The 19,433-nt window shown below is 42.0% G+C and overlaps 1 protein-coding gene across 1 annotated transcript; it reads right to left on the reverse strand.

Moving 5' to 3' along the window:
* Window positions 1-3,239: 3,239 nt before the first annotated feature.
* Window positions 3,240-11,680, reverse strand: LOC115170994 (pyruvate dehydrogenase (acetyl-transferring) kinase isozyme 2, mitochondrial). The gene is made up of 11 exons (XM_029727421.1): window positions 11,389-11,680; window positions 10,627-10,768; window positions 9,421-9,492; window positions 8,979-9,163; window positions 8,334-8,423; window positions 8,019-8,096; window positions 7,772-7,848; window positions 7,519-7,617; window positions 5,481-5,591; window positions 5,159-5,272; window positions 3,240-5,031 (listed from the first exon to the last, which is right to left on the reverse strand). Exons 1-11 carry the CDS (start codon window positions 11,504-11,506, stop codon window positions 4,888-4,890), a joined length of 1,230 nt encoding a protein of 409 aa, XP_029583281.1. The 5' UTR covers window positions 11,507-11,680; the 3' UTR covers window positions 3,240-4,887.
* Between the last annotated feature and the right edge of the window lie 7,753 nt (window positions 11,681-19,433).

Here is a 19,433-nt window from a genome sequence, read left to right on the forward strand (position 1 = left end):
ACAGAGGAACTCTGGAGCTCTGTCAGAGTGACCATTGGGTTCTTGGTCACCTCTTTGACCAAGGCTCTTCTCCCCCGATTGCTCAGTTTGGCCGGGCGGCCAGCTCTAGGATGAGTCTTGGTGGTTCCAAATTTCTTCCATTTAAGAATGATGGAGGCCACTATGTTCTTGGGGACCTTCAATGCTGCAGAATTTTGTTGGTAACCTTCCCCAGATCTGTGCCTCGACACAATCCTTTCTCTGAGCTCTACGGACAATTCCTTCAACCTCATGGCTTGGTTTTTGCTATGACATGCACTGTCAACTGTGGGACCTTATATAGACAGGTGTGTGCCTTTCTAAATCATTTCCAATCAGTTGAATTTACCACAGATGGACTCCAATCAAGTTGTAGAAACATCTCAAGGATGATCAATGGAAACATTTGCAAAAATGTCTAAAAACTGTATTTATTTTTTTTGTTATGGGGTATTGTGTGTAGATTGATGAGGAAAAAAATTCATTTAAGACATTTTCGAATAAGGCTGTAACATAACAAAATGTGGAAAAAGTAATGTGGTCTGAATACTTTCTGAATGGAAATGATCAGGGGGTGCATTACCCTCAGCACCCCCTTCTTCACGCAGCTATGTCCTCACCTTAGAGTCCTATTGCAGTATGGATTGTATATTCATATAAAGCCATCAACAAGATTTTACATGGCATACAGCTGAAAGGTCATACATGTCATTTTTTCATCAGAAGTTAGTCAATATGGTCAACCCATTGAAATAAACGTATGAAACTCAACCTGCATGGAATATGGCTTAACCATTTAAGTGTGGGGCCTTTACTGTCCAGATATAGTTTACTTCTTTAGGACACCCACCAGTCAGTCATTCTCTAGACAGGTGCTTGGTCCATTCGTACAGTACTGATGAACAGGAGCCAGGGGAAATAACATTAACACAGCGGTGCTTTGAACCGTTGGCAAAGACACGGGTGCTTCGCATACCCAACCTTCACCCCAACCAGTCTGCCCACACTAGATTGACCAGGGCTTTATGTAACCTGTCTGTCTGTGCGTCAGAGTTCCTCTACCTCTACCCGTCTGTTCATTCTTCCCTCGTTTCCAGTGTACCCACTCGGCTCTTATCTCACTGAGGTGTGTCAGTGTACCAGACATGGACATTACGGTAATAAAAATCTAATGCGGCCAAAGTCCCCACAAACGTCCTGCATGGTGGGCGAAGTCTCCAGAAAGTCCCCTATGCACCCCACCTCTCTCCAGTCCACCACCTCATTCATTTTAAAATCATTCGTAAACAGTGGTGTAAAGTACTTCAGCAAAAATACTTTAAAGTACTACTTAAGTAGTTATTTGCAGTATCTGTACTTGACCTTTTATATTTTTGACAACTTTTACTTTTACTTCAATACATTCCTAAAGAAAATAATGTTATTTTTACTCCATACAGTTTCAACACACCCAAAAGTACTCGTTACATTTTGAATGCTTAGCAGGACAGGAAAATTGTCCAGTTTACACACTTATCAAGAGAATATCCATGGTCATCCCTACTGCCTCTGATCTGGCGGACTCACTAAACACAAATGCTTTGTTTGAAAATGATGTCCGAGTGTTGGAGTGTCCCCCTGGCTATCTGTAAATTGATAAAAAGAAAAGAAAATGGTGCCGTCTGATTTGCTTAATATAAGGAATTTTAAATAATTTATACTTTTACTTTTGATACTTAAGAATATTTTGGCAATTACATTTACTTTTGACACTTAAGTATATCTAAAACCAAATACTTTAATACTTTTGCTCAAATAGTATTTACTGGGTGACTTTCACTTTTACTTGAGTCATTTTCTATTAAGGTACAGTATCTTTACTTTTACTCAAGTATGACAATTGGGTACTTTTTCCATCACTGGTTGTAAATACAGGGAGGTGGCAAAGTGGAAGAAAATTAGGTTGTATATGCTTGTTTTTAGCTATGTTAGAACACGTTAGCCTAGTTATGTTATGCATGAGTATAGGTTCCTATGTACAATGTTTTTTTTAAACTAAGTTTGTTGTTACAGTTGCTATGCTAAGTTGTTTTGACCCATCTTTTTAGGTTGGATTTCTTTTATCATTGTCATTAGAAAATTGAGAACTATTGTGCTATAAAAGCATTAAAAAAGTGAAGGTAATCAGAATTGAATGTCAACTCATCAATCTTACTCTGATGACCATCTATGGGGACAAGATAGTCCCCTACACTCTTAGAAAAAGGGTTTCAAAAAGACTGCAGAGGTTCATCATATTTTGAATCACTTCTCTGATTGAGCTGGCGCAGACATAATGTTCACCACCGCCTCATAACATATAGACCTAACCAACCATGTCCACAAACTGCTGCTGTACAAAATGTTCTAAAATGAGAGGAGCACAGCAGTTTGACTCAGTGCGCTGCCTCGCACACACACATACACAGCCATACACACTTTCCAGGAATGTACCCTTTCCAAGAATCGGAAATCAGTTTGAACGTGATTGAACAAACATCTGCAGAAGAAACGCATTATGAAACCATCCCAAGTTACCCGTTGTTGAAATATAAATCTTACATGAAGCGACAGGAAATGTAAAAAAATATGGTATGGTGATTTCATTTTGTACTCTACATACTGTACATAACTGTATAGTGTATCAGCAACAACTGAAGGCCCAAAATTAAAATTCTGTAGATTTGATGTGAGTCCCACAAAGACACCAATTCAACACTCATGAGGTGCCTTGAAGGCAGTGGAGAAACAGTACTTGACATAACTCAGGTCTATATCTCCATGCATGGTAGGCTCCTGGCTCCTACACTTGTTTTTCTCTCTTGAAGAGACAGTTACATAAAGTTGGGCCGTGCTCTCCTCTCTGATTGGTTACAAGGGTGCCGCCAGACGGGTCAAGATTGATTGCTTCCTGCATCAGGCTCTCTCCTTCCCGCCCCCTTGTTCTCTGATAGTATGTATATGTTTAACTGTTCTAGGAAGAGCAGACTGTAGAGCTGAAATGCTGACACTGACTCTGGATCAGCACAGTAAGTCACAGCATTGACCTTAACTCAGTCATAAATGCATACGCTGGCCAGAAGGCTGCTTATTTAGCAGGTATGACTGACCTTTGACCTTAGCTGTGAAGTACAGTATTGAACCACTGCCACAGTTGTTGTTCATGCATGTGTTTGTTTTTTAATCAAGACGAGAAAAATAACTTCATTATTTGACATTATTTATTTTACATAATCACTTTCTTCATAAAAATAAGACATTCGAAATGTACATTTTGTTCAATTCAAGTATAATACAAACCAAACTAGCATTCTGGCTTGATTAGAAGGTACTCAGTTGACTGGGTCAACTGTAACTAGGGATGTGCACACATCTGGACCAATAGTGTTCATACTATTGCAATGTCACTACGGTGGTACCAGTAACAAACTTCTACAGTACAGTCATCCAGCTATTCACACAGGCAAGGAATTCCATCCAACACAATTATAAACTTAGAGGCCACATAGGCCTATGTGTTGGTTCTATGTTGGGGTTTGTTGTTTCAATGAGTTTAATTGTATTAGAAAGTTTCAGTTTTAGATATTGGTTCACCAAGTTTCCAACAGTTCTATACTTTGCCCCAGTTCTCTCATCATCGCGATTCTAATTCCCGTAAGGCTATATGAGCACAAACTATACATTCGGTTGTCTGTACTTGCTCGCGTTTTGGACATTTTGTTCAAGCTAATGGAAAGAAAAATGTTGCGTATACATTTTTCTCACTGACCAATCCACACAAAAGTAGGTCCATATAAAATAAATTATTTTTATACCAGGAAAACAATGACTAATTGGCTAATATTCATGAACAATAGGTTGTCTGCATGCATAGGCAATTATCAAGGACATTAGAAGGACATTAGAATGTTTGATGTTTGAAATGTTGGCCACTTGGCAATAGGCACTCATCTTTAATACACATTTGCCATACGATGTGATACAGTCTAATAGTTATATTGCTACAACTTCAATTTTCATAACAGGTTATAACCGGACATAGCTGCTCTGACTAACAAAGGGTGGTGCCAACAAGGCTAACCAGACGCTGGCTGTCTCCATGCTTTACAACACTGATAACGGCTAAGTAACACCCCCTATGTGTGTTCACCATACTCTTACAAGGATTTGAAATGATACGACCTCCACTGAAACAATCCTCAAATGAAGTGGCTATTCTTCACAGTGAATACCATCATGACTACGTACTTCACCTAAACCTTCAAAACTCTGTAATTGTCGATCCCATGTTCTACTGGAATGACAAGATCTCCCACTTGCGCCTTCGTTAGTTTTCTCCTTCTCTGACCATCTATCTTTGCCAGGATCCATTTTTGACACCTCCCCTCCTTCACTTTCAGGCTCCCCTCCTTCACTGTCAACCTCAAATCCAGGTGTTCTAAGTGGGGCAGGAGGCTCCCGCTATGGGCCTTGGTGTGGGATGGAGCATACTGATCAGACCACTCACACTACTGTATAGCAATTTGGGAAGCAGGGTAGTTTGAGATCTACAATCACTTGAACTTTGGAAGATGGCCTTTCTAAGGCACTGGTTCAGTCCCCTGTCCCTGAACCCCCCTTCCTAGGAACACAACTTTAGTGGGGACAGGAAGTGAGTGTGTTTCCCACTTCCTGAAACAGGACACCACCAGGGGCTTTAAAGCTTTGCAATCAGAGGCTTCTTCCCTTCTAGACTTTCTCCAGGATTGGTTCGCGACGTCTTTCCCCCACCACCACGTCAACATTAGGTCCCATTGAGATTTGGCCCTTTTTCTCTCTCCTTAGGGCTTAAGGTAATGGAAAGGTCAAAGTTCACTTGGCGACTCTGTATATGGCCAGGTCCAGTGGTTCCTTACTGGGAACACACCAGTCATCTGCCTCCAGGTTAACTTTGTAGTGTTTCAGAGCTGTCTTGTTGAACACAGGAAGCCTCTCCACTGAATCTGTGGACAATGCCTGAGGGAGAGAGTGGGGGATGGAAGATAGAGTTAGCGATTAGCATGTCTAGGGATGTGACAACTTATTATTACTAGGTTATTAGTATCTGAGGTGTAACAGGCGGTAGTAGGTAGTTGCCTCTTACCTTCATGTGAATGACAGCGTCGGTACCATGACCCTCCATCGAGTATAACTGCAGGTCTCCCTGGAAGTAACGCGCATAGAGGCGCGAAATGGGAAGCCCATAGCCAAAACCAGCCTGGAGGGACACACAATAGGGGAAATGTTATAGCTAATGAAAATACATTGACATAGCTGTAACTATTAGCACTATTAAAAATAGGATCTTTGGCCTCAAGGGACAGAAATGCTGCTAAAGAAAACAAGGTTATCTAGTCGTAAGTATGGCATCTGCGCGGTTTTAGGATCTGTGAGGTTATATAAGTAGATGTGTGTGTATCACTCACCAGTGGGGCCCGGTGATTGTCACCGAAGTCGGGTCTGGGAGCTGTGGAGTACATGTAGCTGAAGAGTGTCTCAATCTTTCTTAAGGGGACACCACCACCCCTATCCATCACCTAAAATATGAGAGAGAGAAAGAGAAAAAGAGAGCGAGACAGAGAGAGAAAGAGATTACCCCTCAGCTCAAACCCATTTATTGACGTTATCTCAAATGTTGTATTTTTCAATCTGGGTCTATTTAAAACTCTTTAGGGATAGGGGGCAGCTTTGGGAAGTTTGGATGAAAAGCATGCCCAGAGTAAACTGCCTGTTACTCAGGCCCAGAAGCTAAAATATGCATATAATTAGTAGATTTTGATAGAAAACACTCTAAAGTTTCCAAAACTGTTAAAATAATGTCTGTGAGTACAACAGAACTCATATGGCAGGCGAAAACCTGAGAAAAATCCAACCAGGAAGTGGGAATTCTGAGGTTTGTAGTTTTCAAGTGAATGCCTATCAAATATCCAGTGTCTGTGGGGTCAGATTGCACTTCCTAAGGCTTCCACTAGATGTCAACAGTCTTTAGAAGTTGTTTCAAGCTTCTATTGTGAAAGGAGAGCGAATAAGAGCACTCTAAGCCGATGGTTTAGCTGAAAGCCTTTAGTTTAGTCACGCGCTTGAGCGCGAGTTCCGTTCCCTTTCCTTGAAAGGGAAAGGGAACATTATTGAATATTTATGATAAAAACACCCTAAGGATTGATTAGAAACATCGTTTGACATGTTTCTACGAACTCTAATGGAACTTTTTTGGCTTTTCATCTAGACTTTGTGCCCGCGCTTTGTGCATTTGGATTACTGGACTAAACGCGCGAACAAAAAGGAGGTATTTGGACATAAAGATTAACTCGAACAAAACAAACATTTATTGTCTAACATGGAGTCCTGGGAGTGCCACCAGCTGAAGATCAAAGTTTAGTGATTCATTTTAACGCTATTTCTGACTTTTGTGCCACCTCTCCTTCTTTGGAAAATGGCTGTGTGGCTAGGTGCTGTCCTAACATAATCGCATGGTGTGCTTTAGCCGTAAAGCCTTTTTGAAATCGGACACTGTGGTTGGATTAACAAGAAGTTTAACTTTAAAATGGTGTATAATACTTGTATGTCTGAGGAATTTTAATTATGAGATTTCTGTTGTTTGAATTTGGCGCCCTGCAATTTCACTGGCTGTAGGCCAGGTGTTCCGCTAGCGGAACCCCCTTCCCAGAAAGGTTAAGTAGAGCTAACACCGACCAACACTACATGTTGGGCAAAAATACAGGAAAAAAATGCCTATTATATAAACCTGGGATTAGAACATTGGGCCAGAGAGAAGAAAATGCTGAGGTCATTAGGAATAATAATCAAGCCGTCTAGTGCAGAGGTGAGCAGATGGACCTGGTGGTGGAGGTGGATTATGAGAGGACTTAGCTCAATTCACTGAGACAGCCATAGTTTCACATTCACCACTACTAAGATTCTAATTGGGGTAAAGGTTAACGATATCAACCAATAGCAGCTTTAGTTAATCCCTTACTAAATATGGCTTTACATACTTTGTCCAATCCTGTTAATGAGAGCATGGCTCAGTGGCTCTACATTAATCATTGATAAGAATGATGCCTTGGATAACTCAATTAAGGCTGTACTAGGGGGTGAACTAGGCTGAGGGCACAATAGAGAGGTAAGCTATTGGCACAACATTACAGCCAACATCATCTTTCACTTACAAACCGTTGGGTTGTTTCAACTAAGAATTTGAGGTGGTTATGCAGCGAGGGAGTTTCAATGAATAACAGGATTGGGTTTAAGGTTAGAGGTCACATACTGTAGGCCTATGTGTTGGTTCTATTTTGGGGTTTGTTGTATCAATGAGTTTAATTGTATTAGAAATGTTCAGTTTTAGATATTGGTTCACCAAGTTTCCAAAAGTTCTACACTTTTCCTCAGTTCTCTCATCATCGCGATTCTAATTCCTGCAAGGCTATATGAGCACTGTGATTGGAAGTCTGCCCTGTCACTCACCTTGATTGACAGGTCCTCTCCGCCAAGGGCCACCATGACTCTGATGGGTGGGAGGTTGTGGCTAACTTCATGGGTCTCAATTGTAGCTCTCATGGCATTCTGGGGGACATCAGAAGAGAACGTCCAGGTATTTGTCAACACATAAAATCTGACCAAACACCATCATACTTTGATATTACTGTACTAAAGTCTTGCAACCAATGTCCTCCCTATCATACATTTTGAGTTTTAAGATATCATTATATGGACTCACCTTGAAGAGCTCAAACAGCATGTGGTAGAGATGAGAGGGGATATAAGTGATCTGGATTGGATCTCTGACATTGTTGGCTGAAAAGGAAATGATAACACACTATGAAGTCCACATAATTGCATTAGTTTATTTCCCTATAGCTACTAACGTACTGCATGTGATGCTATTTAGCTTTTAAGATAATGTGTTTTGTTTTTTTTCAAATTCACATTAATTGTGAGGGTGTGTAGAGGCCTGCTGTGCTTACAGTTCATCTCCCTTAGCTCCAGCTCAGGGGCCCCGAGGTAGTACTGCTCACAGAGCATCTTGGCACTGTCAAACGCATCTGGAGAGAAAGAGACGAGAAGGAATGAAAGAAAGAAATGTAATTAGCTGTTTCCAGCTCTCGCTCTGCAAACAAAAATGGACATGATCGCCAAATGTAGGTAGAGCCACTCTTTGTGAGTTACCGGCTTCAAATAAACAGAATTAGCACTTCCAACTGGGTCTTTCTATCCCCCTACAACCTAATTTTCACCACAGACCAAGTTAATGAGTAAGCCCCAAAGACTGGTTCTCTTACCTCGAATAACTTCAGTGACATCACACAGGGAGTCAATGCACCCGATGGTGTTGGGGTGGGCTGGGTTGGTGTTTCCGTCGAAAACAAGCGCTGCAGAGAAAAAGGGGACAAGGGGAGGAGGCAAGGAAAAGGGGGAAGAGTTAGAATGTTACGTGTGGTGGACCAAGTCCAAAATGTTTTGGTGAATGATTGAAAAAGGCAAGACTGGGCAGGAGAGGACCGGCAAGGCCCAGTTCTGTTTGAATGAACTTGGACAAATAGTTGGAACATTCTAGAGGCAAAACAAGTAAAGTGAGGTCTTTATTTTCATAACAACCCTATTTCCTGTCCTATAGTCAGGCCTCCGGGCTGAGACTGTCAAAAAAGTCCACCTCAGCGTGTGCAAGTACCTCTGCCAGTCTTTCCATGCCAACCCTTGTATAGCTGGTTGCCAGCACAATTGGAACACTACTTGGATATGTGTCAAGACTAACAGTGTAAGCATTAATCTCAGCTTCAAACGGCTTGCTCAATGCCAGGGCCAAATTGTTGCATTGCATTATGCTTGAGTTGCAAGTTCAGTTAAGGGGAATTGGATTGATCAAGGCCAAACTGATTTTGAACTGATCAATGAGGAATGCATGTGACCTCAGAGGCGGGACTTACTGTGCTGGTTGATGAGCATGCGGATGGAGATACGGCTCATGTAGAATCGGTCCAGGAAGTACTGGATGTTCTGGCTAGTGACCGGGTCCTGGCCAAAGGTGTCTTTGTACTCAATGACGCCCTGCGCCATAGTGGGCACCACATCATTGTGCCTGTTCCTAATGGTCTCCAGGGACTCAACAAACCTGGAGAGAGGGAGAGAAAGGCTGCTGTCAATCTTAGACTTTAACAATCTCCCTCCCCCCAACATGCTAGTTTTTCAGAGTTAGTATTGGATGATTAATATATGCCATTTAGAAGACACTTTTATCAAAAGCAGCATATGGGTGGCCACGGTGGGTATCAAACCCGCAACCCTTGGCATTGCAAACACCACGCTCTACCGATTGAGCCACACAGGATCACAATACAGAGGAGTTAGCAGAAGCTGGTGCAAACTTACGATTGCAAGACACTGTGGTCGTCTGGGCTCTTGTCAAGGAAGTCCAAGATCTCCATAAGGCTTTGGATGTACCTAGAAGAGAGAGAAGGAAGAGTTCATTTAGTGACCTTACTATTGCCACGTTACAATCTAACAGACATTGTGTCAACATTTGTTTAAACACTGAAAAACATTGATTCTCAATAGTAAAGCAAAAGGATATTGGGTCTCAGGCTCTGTCAACAGAGACTGTCAGTAGATAGCGAAGGTACTTTTGCACTGGTCATTTTCCAGTTGGCTTTTGGACCAGCTAGGTGCCATTCCTGCGTCGCTCTGATACCAGGACACCCCTCATCCATCTCGCATTGCTAGGCACATTGTGTGTGTGTGTGTGTGTGTGTGTGTCTCAATATGTCCATGTGATTCCAATACGCACAGCAGTAGTAAATCTACTCCACTGACACTCTCATATGCTGCTTAGGACAGCACAGTGAGCCTCTTCTGTCCAACTAAATCAAGTCAACGTGAGCCCTAATTTCTGCAGGAGGCTTTTCCTTCCAGCCTGCTTCTCATCATAAAATTCAGTGATAGCAATAAAATAAACCAAAGAATACCATACAGTGTCAAATCATGTTATAACATAGAAGTGCAATAAAATGACATGATGAAATTGAGTTAAGGCATTCCAATGCACATTCTAAAACCTTAGATTTCGTTTATTTTTTTCCGTAAAAGGTATTTTGTGTCTTCCAAAGTGCAATATGCTTTCATTGGCTATTACATAAGTGCAATGGTACAGTTTGCACTTGAAGTTCCCCTTTCGCCCTCGAGCGCGCGTAGCAGTGGTGGACGTAGGCTACTGTACTTCCTCCCTCGTTTCAACTGCTCCTGCCAAGACAGCCGTTAGTCGAAAACAACGAGGGGAGGGGAGGGAACTGGGACAAAGTTCACAGCGCGAGTGAGTGGCGCACAGCTGGTACACTAGAGCTATGCTGGCCTGCCCTGTGCATTGGCCAAATGGCCATAACAACAATGTTGCTTCATCAAACCCAAAGTATGTACGCTATGCTGCAAACAATAAACACTTTTGTGCTGACACTATAGCACAATATATTATAGGGCGACATTATAGGCTACTGTCCCGTTAAAAGTTTACGTTCACACACACAAAGCGAGTTATGTAAAACATTTCCGGATAAGTTCCTGATTGCTCTAGCTGGCTCTTACCAGCGTTGCACCAGTTGCACCGATGGTGTTGTCAACAACCGGTCCGGTAAGAGGTTGAGCTCTTTCATGATGTTGGACAACCGGACGGGGAGTTCTTGTCTGAGGAAGGCAAAGGATGTCTTCTCGCAGGCATTTGTAGAACCTGGAGATGGTTGGTGTCAAAGTTAGATAAGCTAGAGCAAAAGTGTTTGAGGATATATCGAAACAATTGTGTAATAAAAATAGCTATTATTATTTATCCTCATCATCATCTGTGCATGCCAAACTATGGCCTATTCAGACAGGCTTCTGCCTATTCCTTCAGTATCTCATATCGTTACTGAAAACAATGGTAACGTTGTACCCTACATTTAAACATTATGATTGGCTAGCTGGAACAACCAGGTTTCCTTATGTAAACATGTTCAGTACATGTGACTGCTGTTTGTGGTCAAACTTGAACCAGTCAACATCCGTATGTAGTATTGTTTGCACATGAGACAACGCAGTGTAAATAACTATAATTTGATATCTAATTACCATATTCCGCGTTGTAGTTTTGATTGAGATTACACCACTATGTCGTATATGGTTTAATTACCTTTTTTTTGTTGCTACCATCTGTTATTCTGCAAGCTAGCAAAACATGCAATGACATCCCTCTCTATCAGTGTGCACGATACTGAAATTAATATTGAAACATTGTGTCGCTCGAATTCTTTGCAGAGCAACATTATGACATTGCTATTCAAAATGATGCTGTTGAGTTTGTATTCTACTCACCGAAATCCAAGAATTGCTTCATAGACAAAGGTGATGGTGAGAATTTGGAGAAATGGTCAATATGCTTCGGCACGTTGGCCAAAGCAGCGTTCTTCATCAGGAATCTGACAAACTTCATTATGCAAGGCAAATAAAAAAAATCCTCCGATAGTAAATAAAAATAGAAATGTCCGTTCAGAATACAAGACGTATAGCTGCTGTCAGTTTAGGTCTGTCTCGAGTGTTTACGTACCAATGTTGATTTTCTGAAGATTGCGATAGTCGGAATTGTCTTGAAGTAGACTTCTCCAGCCAATAGCATTGCTTTATGCGCAGGACTGGCCAATGAGAGTGGGCGGTGGGTGCGCAGTGCTTGGAAACCCACCCCACGAGATATGGTCAACAACCCAACCGGGGCATGATGATGGAGTTCACAGATTGTTTATGCCACCTCTAACTTACAAAACCTCAATTAACCTACTGGTAGCCTACGTCTGTCTGGAAATAATCTCTGTTATGCTGTTGACGACCTCAACAAGGTGACGTTCATGGATGACAGCCTACTGCTGTCCAGAAAACAAGGGCTCAATTTGAATGTTTTCTGTGAATGCAGGGCATAGGTTATCACATTATAATTGATAGCTTATTTAAATATGTCCACATTCCTGTGTTCATTTTACTTGGAAGCATGGTCACCATGGCATCAACCCCCAAAACATGTTCACTTGTTTGTTTTGGATTTGGATCCCCATTAGCAGACAACTAGTCTTCATGGGGTCGATACTGTACAAAAATACTTTACATGTTTACAGTAATGGTATCAATACTTGGTCAAGGAGCACTGAACTTCACACACCCTCCATTCTAATCAGAGAGGGGTAAAGAAAAAACAAGTCAAGACCATCACAACAAGCTTACATATCTGGTGAACTAGACTATGCAAAAAAAAAATCCTAAGGAATTTGAGTCATTTGCACAAAAAAATAAAAAATGAAGTACATAACTGATTTCTTCCTGCTTGTTACCGTCTAGAAAATAGAACATATATTCCCTTTAGGCAATACCAGGCAAATACAATCTAAAACAGGACTGTAAAATCAAGTGGTGCCATTGTATGCTATAGTAGTAAACATGCCACCATAAACCTTATATGGTGTTCATTCACAAGGGGAGAGTTTATGGAGTGAGCATGACACTGTTTCCATAACAAGGTTAAGAACACAACATAGAAATGACAGAGCATGTGTTTCCATCAACAAGGTGAGGTACAGTACAGAGCATAGATAGAGAGAATAGATAGGGAGAGAGAGAACAGGCTTGGGTTTATGGTCAATGACAACAGCAGCAGTGAGGGACATGAATCTATTGGTTAGAGTTGGCTACTTATACCAGAGGCAAAGGGCTCGAATTGAGGACGACTGGCTACTATTCTAAACTTTGTGTGGTGAGCTTTCTGGCATCCAGAGCTGCTGAGGCATCAGCCAAGTGGTGATAAACAGACTGGAAGAGGAGTGGCTATAAGACTCAGGCTGGTTCCCAGACTTGCCCTCTACAAGATCATCAGCAGACTCCATCACCATCATCTAGCATCCTCTGTCCAGCTCCCTTCGCTCAAGCCATGAACTGACCCTCTCTATCTGCAGAGGACGCAGCTTTCAAAGGCTTGGCCTCTATTGGTTGACCCGTCATGATATATTTATTGTTTATTATTTTGCTCTTGAAGCGCTTTGGGATTCTATGAAAAGCGCTATAGAAATGCAATAAATTATTATTCATTATCACCAGCCAAATTCCACTATGGTGCGTGTGTGTGTGCGCGCATGTGTGTGTGTGAGAGAGAGTGAAAGACGGTGAGTCTGGGCATTCTACCCTCTTATCAGACAGGGTGTGGGCATGATCGTCCAAGGAGAGGGTGAGGATTCATCCTAATACAGCGTGTAGACGAGAGGGCACAGTTAACCCAGTTGACCAGCACCTGTCTTTTGATGTAGCTGCATAGCTATGTTTACTCATTGGCTAGCTTGTGAAGGGACGTGACAAGACAGAGAGACGAGGAGAGGAAGAGTTGAAGGGTCATGTGTAATTTAGAATGATTAGTTGTTGTGGTAGTGTACTATAAACACAGGGCAGTGATCCAGTTCATCGGACCAGCAGACTTGAGGGACCGTGCTCACAGTACAGGATTATATAACAATCAGTTGGACCAGTTCACCATGTGCAGGGAACAGCATACTGCCCTGCTGCTTTGACAGTATTAGCTGCTTTGACAGTATTAGCAGCCTACTAGTCTGCAAACCGTATAGCCTGCCTACAGTAGTGTCCTAACCGTCTAAAGTTCACCAGCGTTGTCATATATACACTAAAGGAGGCAAAATGAAAGTTCATATACAGTGCAATATACACAATGCTGCTAAATAGGTTAAATTGTTGTGGGCCCAAACAAGAGAGAGGGATAGGAATATGTTAATTACATAATACAGTATATATCCGTATGGAGAGCACTAGTTGCTTAATGTCCTCATACTGAAATGCTGTAAGCACATACAGTAGCACAATGGCCCATTGCCAGTCAATAGATACTCGCTTTTCCAGGCCAACAAGCAATGCACCAACCCGTTGCTTTGCCCGTGGCCTGCGGGGGAAATGACAAAAACATTAGATCTGAGTGAACAGTCAATTGGTTAACAAGGTCGGGTGTATTAACTTGCATTTAGCTAGCATTAGGCTGATCAGTTATGATGGTTATTTCAACCACTTTTTAAAGAAATAACATTTATATAGGTATTCTGTATTTTTATGTTAACCGTTTTTAGTAATAGCTAATACTATGGACGTTTGATGACCACCGTTAGATTACTTTATTAGTCATGAATGTAAAAAAAAAACAACAACATTAAAATCATCTTCCTGGTCCTTCATCATGGTCCTTCACCCTCCTCTTGCTATAGAAACAGTGTTGTACTGGACCAGAGTTAACTGGAAATAATGTCAAAGGAGATGAGACAGGTCTTGCCCAATTTGTCCAAACGTCGGTTCCTAGGAAAGATCCTTGTCACAGTACATACCTCAGCACTCTAGACCACACATTTCAACACGTTTAATCGTCAAATTAGGTGACGAACAGAAACAGGTATTAATAACCTGTATTAATATATTAATATAATATGAATAACCATGTATTAATAGGCTGTAAATGGCGTACACTTATTAATAACATCATGCTTGGAAAAAATTGGCCCAGTACACTGATCTCTCTTAGAAAGCCCCTCTCCCTCGACCTCTCACCCAGTTAAAACAACCCCCTCTCCCCTTCTACCCAGCCCAATATAGTTTGTTGACATGGAAAAGACTAGCTGTGGTCAAGTGGGAAGCGCCATGGTAATAGATATTGGGATGCCAATCATTCAGCATCCAGTGAAACCGAAGCAGTGACAGGGCACAATTACATGTAAGGAGTCAGAGATGGTTTTCTTGAGAGAATTTCCTCTTGAAGGACAATAAACATCATCAATCAATATATCAATCAATGTATGTTTACCTAGTACCTAGTAAACATGAGCTTTTTCAAATGGTAAAGTCATTAAATATGCATTTACCATTATTGATATACTTCTGTGGAAAATCTAGAACATCTATAGAATTGCAGACTCTAATGTGACACTGAAGAGGGTGAGGTGTCTACAGGCAGTGTATTCAACATGTTATTTATGTAGCAGGATTGTATTGTATTTTTCTTTGGCACGTGATTCTTTGGCAGTGCCCATTTTACACCTGGGAGGGTCACTGTGTGACATTAGTACACCTGTCTAGACAATCTGAACTCACACATACAGTTGAAGTCGGAAGTTTACATACACTTAGGTTGGAGTCATTAAAACTCGTTTTTCATCCACTCCACAAATTTCCTGTTAACAAACTATAGATTTGGCAAGTAGGTTAGGACATCTGCTTTGTGCATGACACAAGTAATTTTTCCAACAATTGTTTACAGACAGATTATTTCACTTATAAGTCATTGTATCACAATTCCAGTGGGTAAGAAGTTAACATACACTAAGTTGACTGTGCCATTAAACAGTTTGGTAAATTCCAGAAATGTATGTCATGGCATTAGGCTAATTGACATAATTTGAGTCAATTGGAGGTGTACCTATGGATGTATTTCAAGGCCTACCTTCAAACTCAGTGCCTCTTTGCTTGACATCATGGGAAAATCAAAAGAAAGCAGCCAAGACCTCAGAAAAAAAATGTAGACCTCCACAAGTCTGGTTCATCCTTGTGAGCAATTTCCAAACGCCTGAAGGTACCACATTCAGCTATACAAACAATAGTACGCAAGCATAAACACCATGGGACCACGCAGCCGTCATACCACTCAGGAAGGAGATGCACTCTGTCTCCTAGAGATGAACGTACTTTGGTGCAAAAAGTGCAAATCAATCCCAGCAAAGGACCTTGTGAAGATGCTGGAGGAAACAGGTACAAAGTATTTACAGTATATCACAGTAAAACGAATCCTATATAGACATAACTTAAAAGGCCGCTCAGCAAGGAAGAAGCCACTGCTCCAAAAACCGCCATAAAAAAGCCAGACTACGGTTTGCAACTGCACATGGGGACAAAGATCGTACTTTTTGAAGAAATGTCCTCTGGTCTGATGAAACAAAAATTGAACTGTTAGGCCATAATAACCATTGTTATGTGTGGAGGAAAAAGGGGGAGGCTTGCAAGCTGAAGAACACCATCCCAACCGCGAAGCAAAGGGGTGGCAGCATCATGTTGTGTTGGTGCTTTGCTGCAGGAGGGACTGGTGCACTTCACAAAGTTGATGGCGTCATGAGGTAGGAAAATTATGTGGATATATTGAAGCAACATCTCAAGACATCAGTCAGGAAGTTAAAGCTTGGTCGCAAATGGGTCTTCCAAATGGACAATGTCGCCAAGCATACTTCCAAAGTTGTGGCAAAATGGCTTAAGGACAAAGTCAAGATATTGGAGTGGCCATCACAAAGCCGTGACCTCAATCCTACCCAAAACTTTGACCCAAGTTAAACAATTGAAAGGCAATGCTACCAAATACTAATTGAGTGTATGTAAACTTCTGACCCACTGGGAATGTGATGAAAGAAATACAAGCTGAAATAAATCACTCTCTACTATTATTCTGACATTTCACATTGCTAAAATAAAGTGGTGATCGTAACTGACCTAAGCCAGGGAATTTTTACTTGGATTAAATGTCAGGAATTGTGAAAAACTGAGTTTAAATGTATTTGGCTGAGGTGTATGTAAACTTCCAACTTCAACTGTACATACAAAAGTATGTGAACATCCCTTCAAGTTAGTGGATTCAGCTATTTCATCCACACACGTTGCTGACAGGTGTATAACATCGAGCGCACAACCATGCAATCTCCATAGACAAACATTGTCAGTAGAATGACCTTACTGAAGTGCTCAGTGACTTTCAACGTGGCACAGTCATAGGATGCCACCTTTCCAAGAAGTCAGTTCGTCAAATTTCTGACTTGCTAGAGCTGCCCCGGTCAAATGTAAGTCCTGTTATTGTTAAGTGGAAATGAACAACAACTCAGCCGCGAAGTGGTAGGCCACACAAGCTCACAAAATGGGACTGCCAAGTGCTGAAGTGCGTAGCACATAAAAAATGTCTGTCCTCGGTTGCAACATTCACTACCAATTTCCCAACTGCCTCTTGAAGCAACGTCAGCACAAGAACTGTTTGTTGTGAGCTTCATGAAATGGATTTTCATGGCCGCCCACACGCCTCAGATCACCATGCGTCATGCAAAGCATCAGCTGGAGTGGTGTAAAGCTCGCCAACATTGGACTCTGGAGCAGTGTAAACGCGGTCTCCGGAGTGATGAATCACGCTTTACAATCTGGCAGTCCGACGAACGAATCTGGGTTTGGCGGATGCTAGGAGAACGCTACCTGTCCGAATGCATAGTGGCAACTGTAAAGATTGGTGTAGGAGGAATAACGGTCTAGGGCTGTTTTTAATGGTTTGGGCTAGGCCCCTTAGTTCCAGTGAAGGGAAATCTTAACGCTACAGCATACAATGACATTCTAGATGATTATGTGCTTACAACTTTGTGGCAACAGTTTGGGAAGGCCCTTTCCTGTTTCAGCATGACAATACAATATGAATGGGCTCCCGAGTGGCGCAGTAGTCTAAGGCACTGCATCTCAGTGCTAGAGGTGTCACTACAGACCCTGGTTCAATTCCAGGCTGAATCACAACCGGCCATGATTGGGAGTCCCATAGGGCGGCGCACAATTGGCCCAGCGTGATCCGGGTTTGGCCGGGGTAGGCTGCCATTGTAAATAAGAATTTACTTTTAACGGACTTGCTTAGTTAAATAAAGGTTCAATTATTATGTTATTTTTTTAAATGCCCCCGTGCACAAAGCGAGGTCCATACAGAAATACTATGTCGAGATCGGTGTGGAAGAACTTGACCGGCCTGCACAGAGCCCTGACCTCAACCCCATCGAACACCTTTGGGATGAATTGGAACGCCGACTGCGAGCCAGGCCTAATCGCCCAACATCAGTGCCCGACCTCACTAATGACCGTGTGGCTGAATGGAAGCAAGTCTCCGCAGCAATGTTCCAACATCTAGTGGAAAGCCTTCCCAGAAGAGTGGAGGCTGTTTTAGCAGCAAAAGGGGGGACCAACTCCGTATTAATGCCCATGATCTTGGAATGAGATGTTCGACGAGCAGGTGTCCACATACTTTTGGTCTTGTCGTGTATATCCTGCCTCCACTGTGACTCCACTAGGCCTAGCTAATTACTCGAGACTCAAAAGCTCAGACTAGTAATATTCCATTTATTTCCATCCAACTCAACAGTTTAAATGAAGTTGAGCAAACATGAAATGATTGGGAGAAGTGCTTTGAGGAGTGCATTTGATTAGCACAGCGGTATGTCCTGGATGGAGGAAGTTGACACTTCATTTAGACACTGATAGTCTAAATACACATATACTGTAAATATGACTGTGAGGTAGGCTATAGTTTCGTATTGGTGGATGAGACCTTGATTACGATGGAATTAGATAGTGTGAGACAAGCTTGTAAAGCGTAAGGGGAGGTCCATGTGTGTGGCACGGGCTCAACTGCAGGAGAGGGTAGACCAAGGTGAGGTGGCATTTTTAACAGTTAACTGTTTTTAACCGTTGGCCAAACATAGAATTGGCATGCATAGAGTAAATACCATGCTCTATCATGTGGAGAGGAACCTAGTGTCTGCTCTATCAATTCCGTTTCTTGTTTTGAACATGACATCTAACAGATTGCGGTGACTCCAGACAGAGTCAGTATATTAAGTTAACATACTGTACATGTTGTTTACATGCCGTTTCTATATGTGTGACATTTGCTTTGCTCTTCACAGGGGTTTGATATTCCAGTAACGGGTAAGTAGCAGGCTTGTGCAAGCTAGAACATCTCATAGGAGCAGGAGCCGATCTCCTGTTTCTGTAGTATGAGGCAGCTTGATGTACAAATACACCTCCTGGACAGGACACTAGCCTATCGCAGGGCCTTACCCCAAATTTATCCCCTTAATGTTTGCTCTGTTTAATCAGCTTCTTGCTATGCCACAGCTGTCAGGTGGATGGATTATCTTGGCAAAGGAGAAATGCTCACTGACAGAGACGTAAACAAATTTGTGCACACAATTTGAGAGAAATATGCTTTTTGTGCATATGGAACATTTCTGGGATCTTTTATTTCAGCTCAATGAAACATGGGACCAACACGTTACATGTTGTATTTTTGGTCATTGTATTAAACATGGTCGCCATCTACTGGCTATATTATATTTCGCATGCAGGACATATACCACAGAGAGAAAGAAAGAGAGAGAGAGAGAAAGAGGGATAGAAAAAGAGAAAGAGAGAGAGAGAGAGAAAGAGAGAGAAAGAGAAGAAAGAGAAAGAGAGAGAGAGATTAAGTCAAGGTGATCTATGGCTTGAATGGATGAATGGAGTCTGAGAGGTGGAAGGGGACACTGTTGACAGATAATGGCGACAATGTGCAG

This window comes from Salmo trutta, chromosome 32 (assembly GCF_901001165.1).
Source record: "Salmo trutta chromosome 32, fSalTru1.1, whole genome shotgun sequence".
Classification (NCBI taxonomy): domain Eukaryota; kingdom Metazoa; phylum Chordata; class Actinopteri; order Salmoniformes; family Salmonidae; genus Salmo; species Salmo trutta.

Coding starts and splice junctions, on each gene's coding strand:
- LOC115170994 (XM_029727421.1), bottom strand. CDS start 11,506: ATGAAGTTTGTCAGATTCCTGATGAAGAACGCTGCTTTGGCCAACGTG. Junction 8,424..8,978: donor CATGCTCATCAACCAGCACA/GTAAGTCCCGCC, acceptor TTTTCTCTGCAG/CGCTTGTTTTCGACGGAAAC. Junction 8,097..8,333: donor TGTCACTGAAGTTATTCGAG/GTAAGAGAACCA, acceptor CTTTCTCTCCAG/ATGCGTTTGACAGTGCCAAG.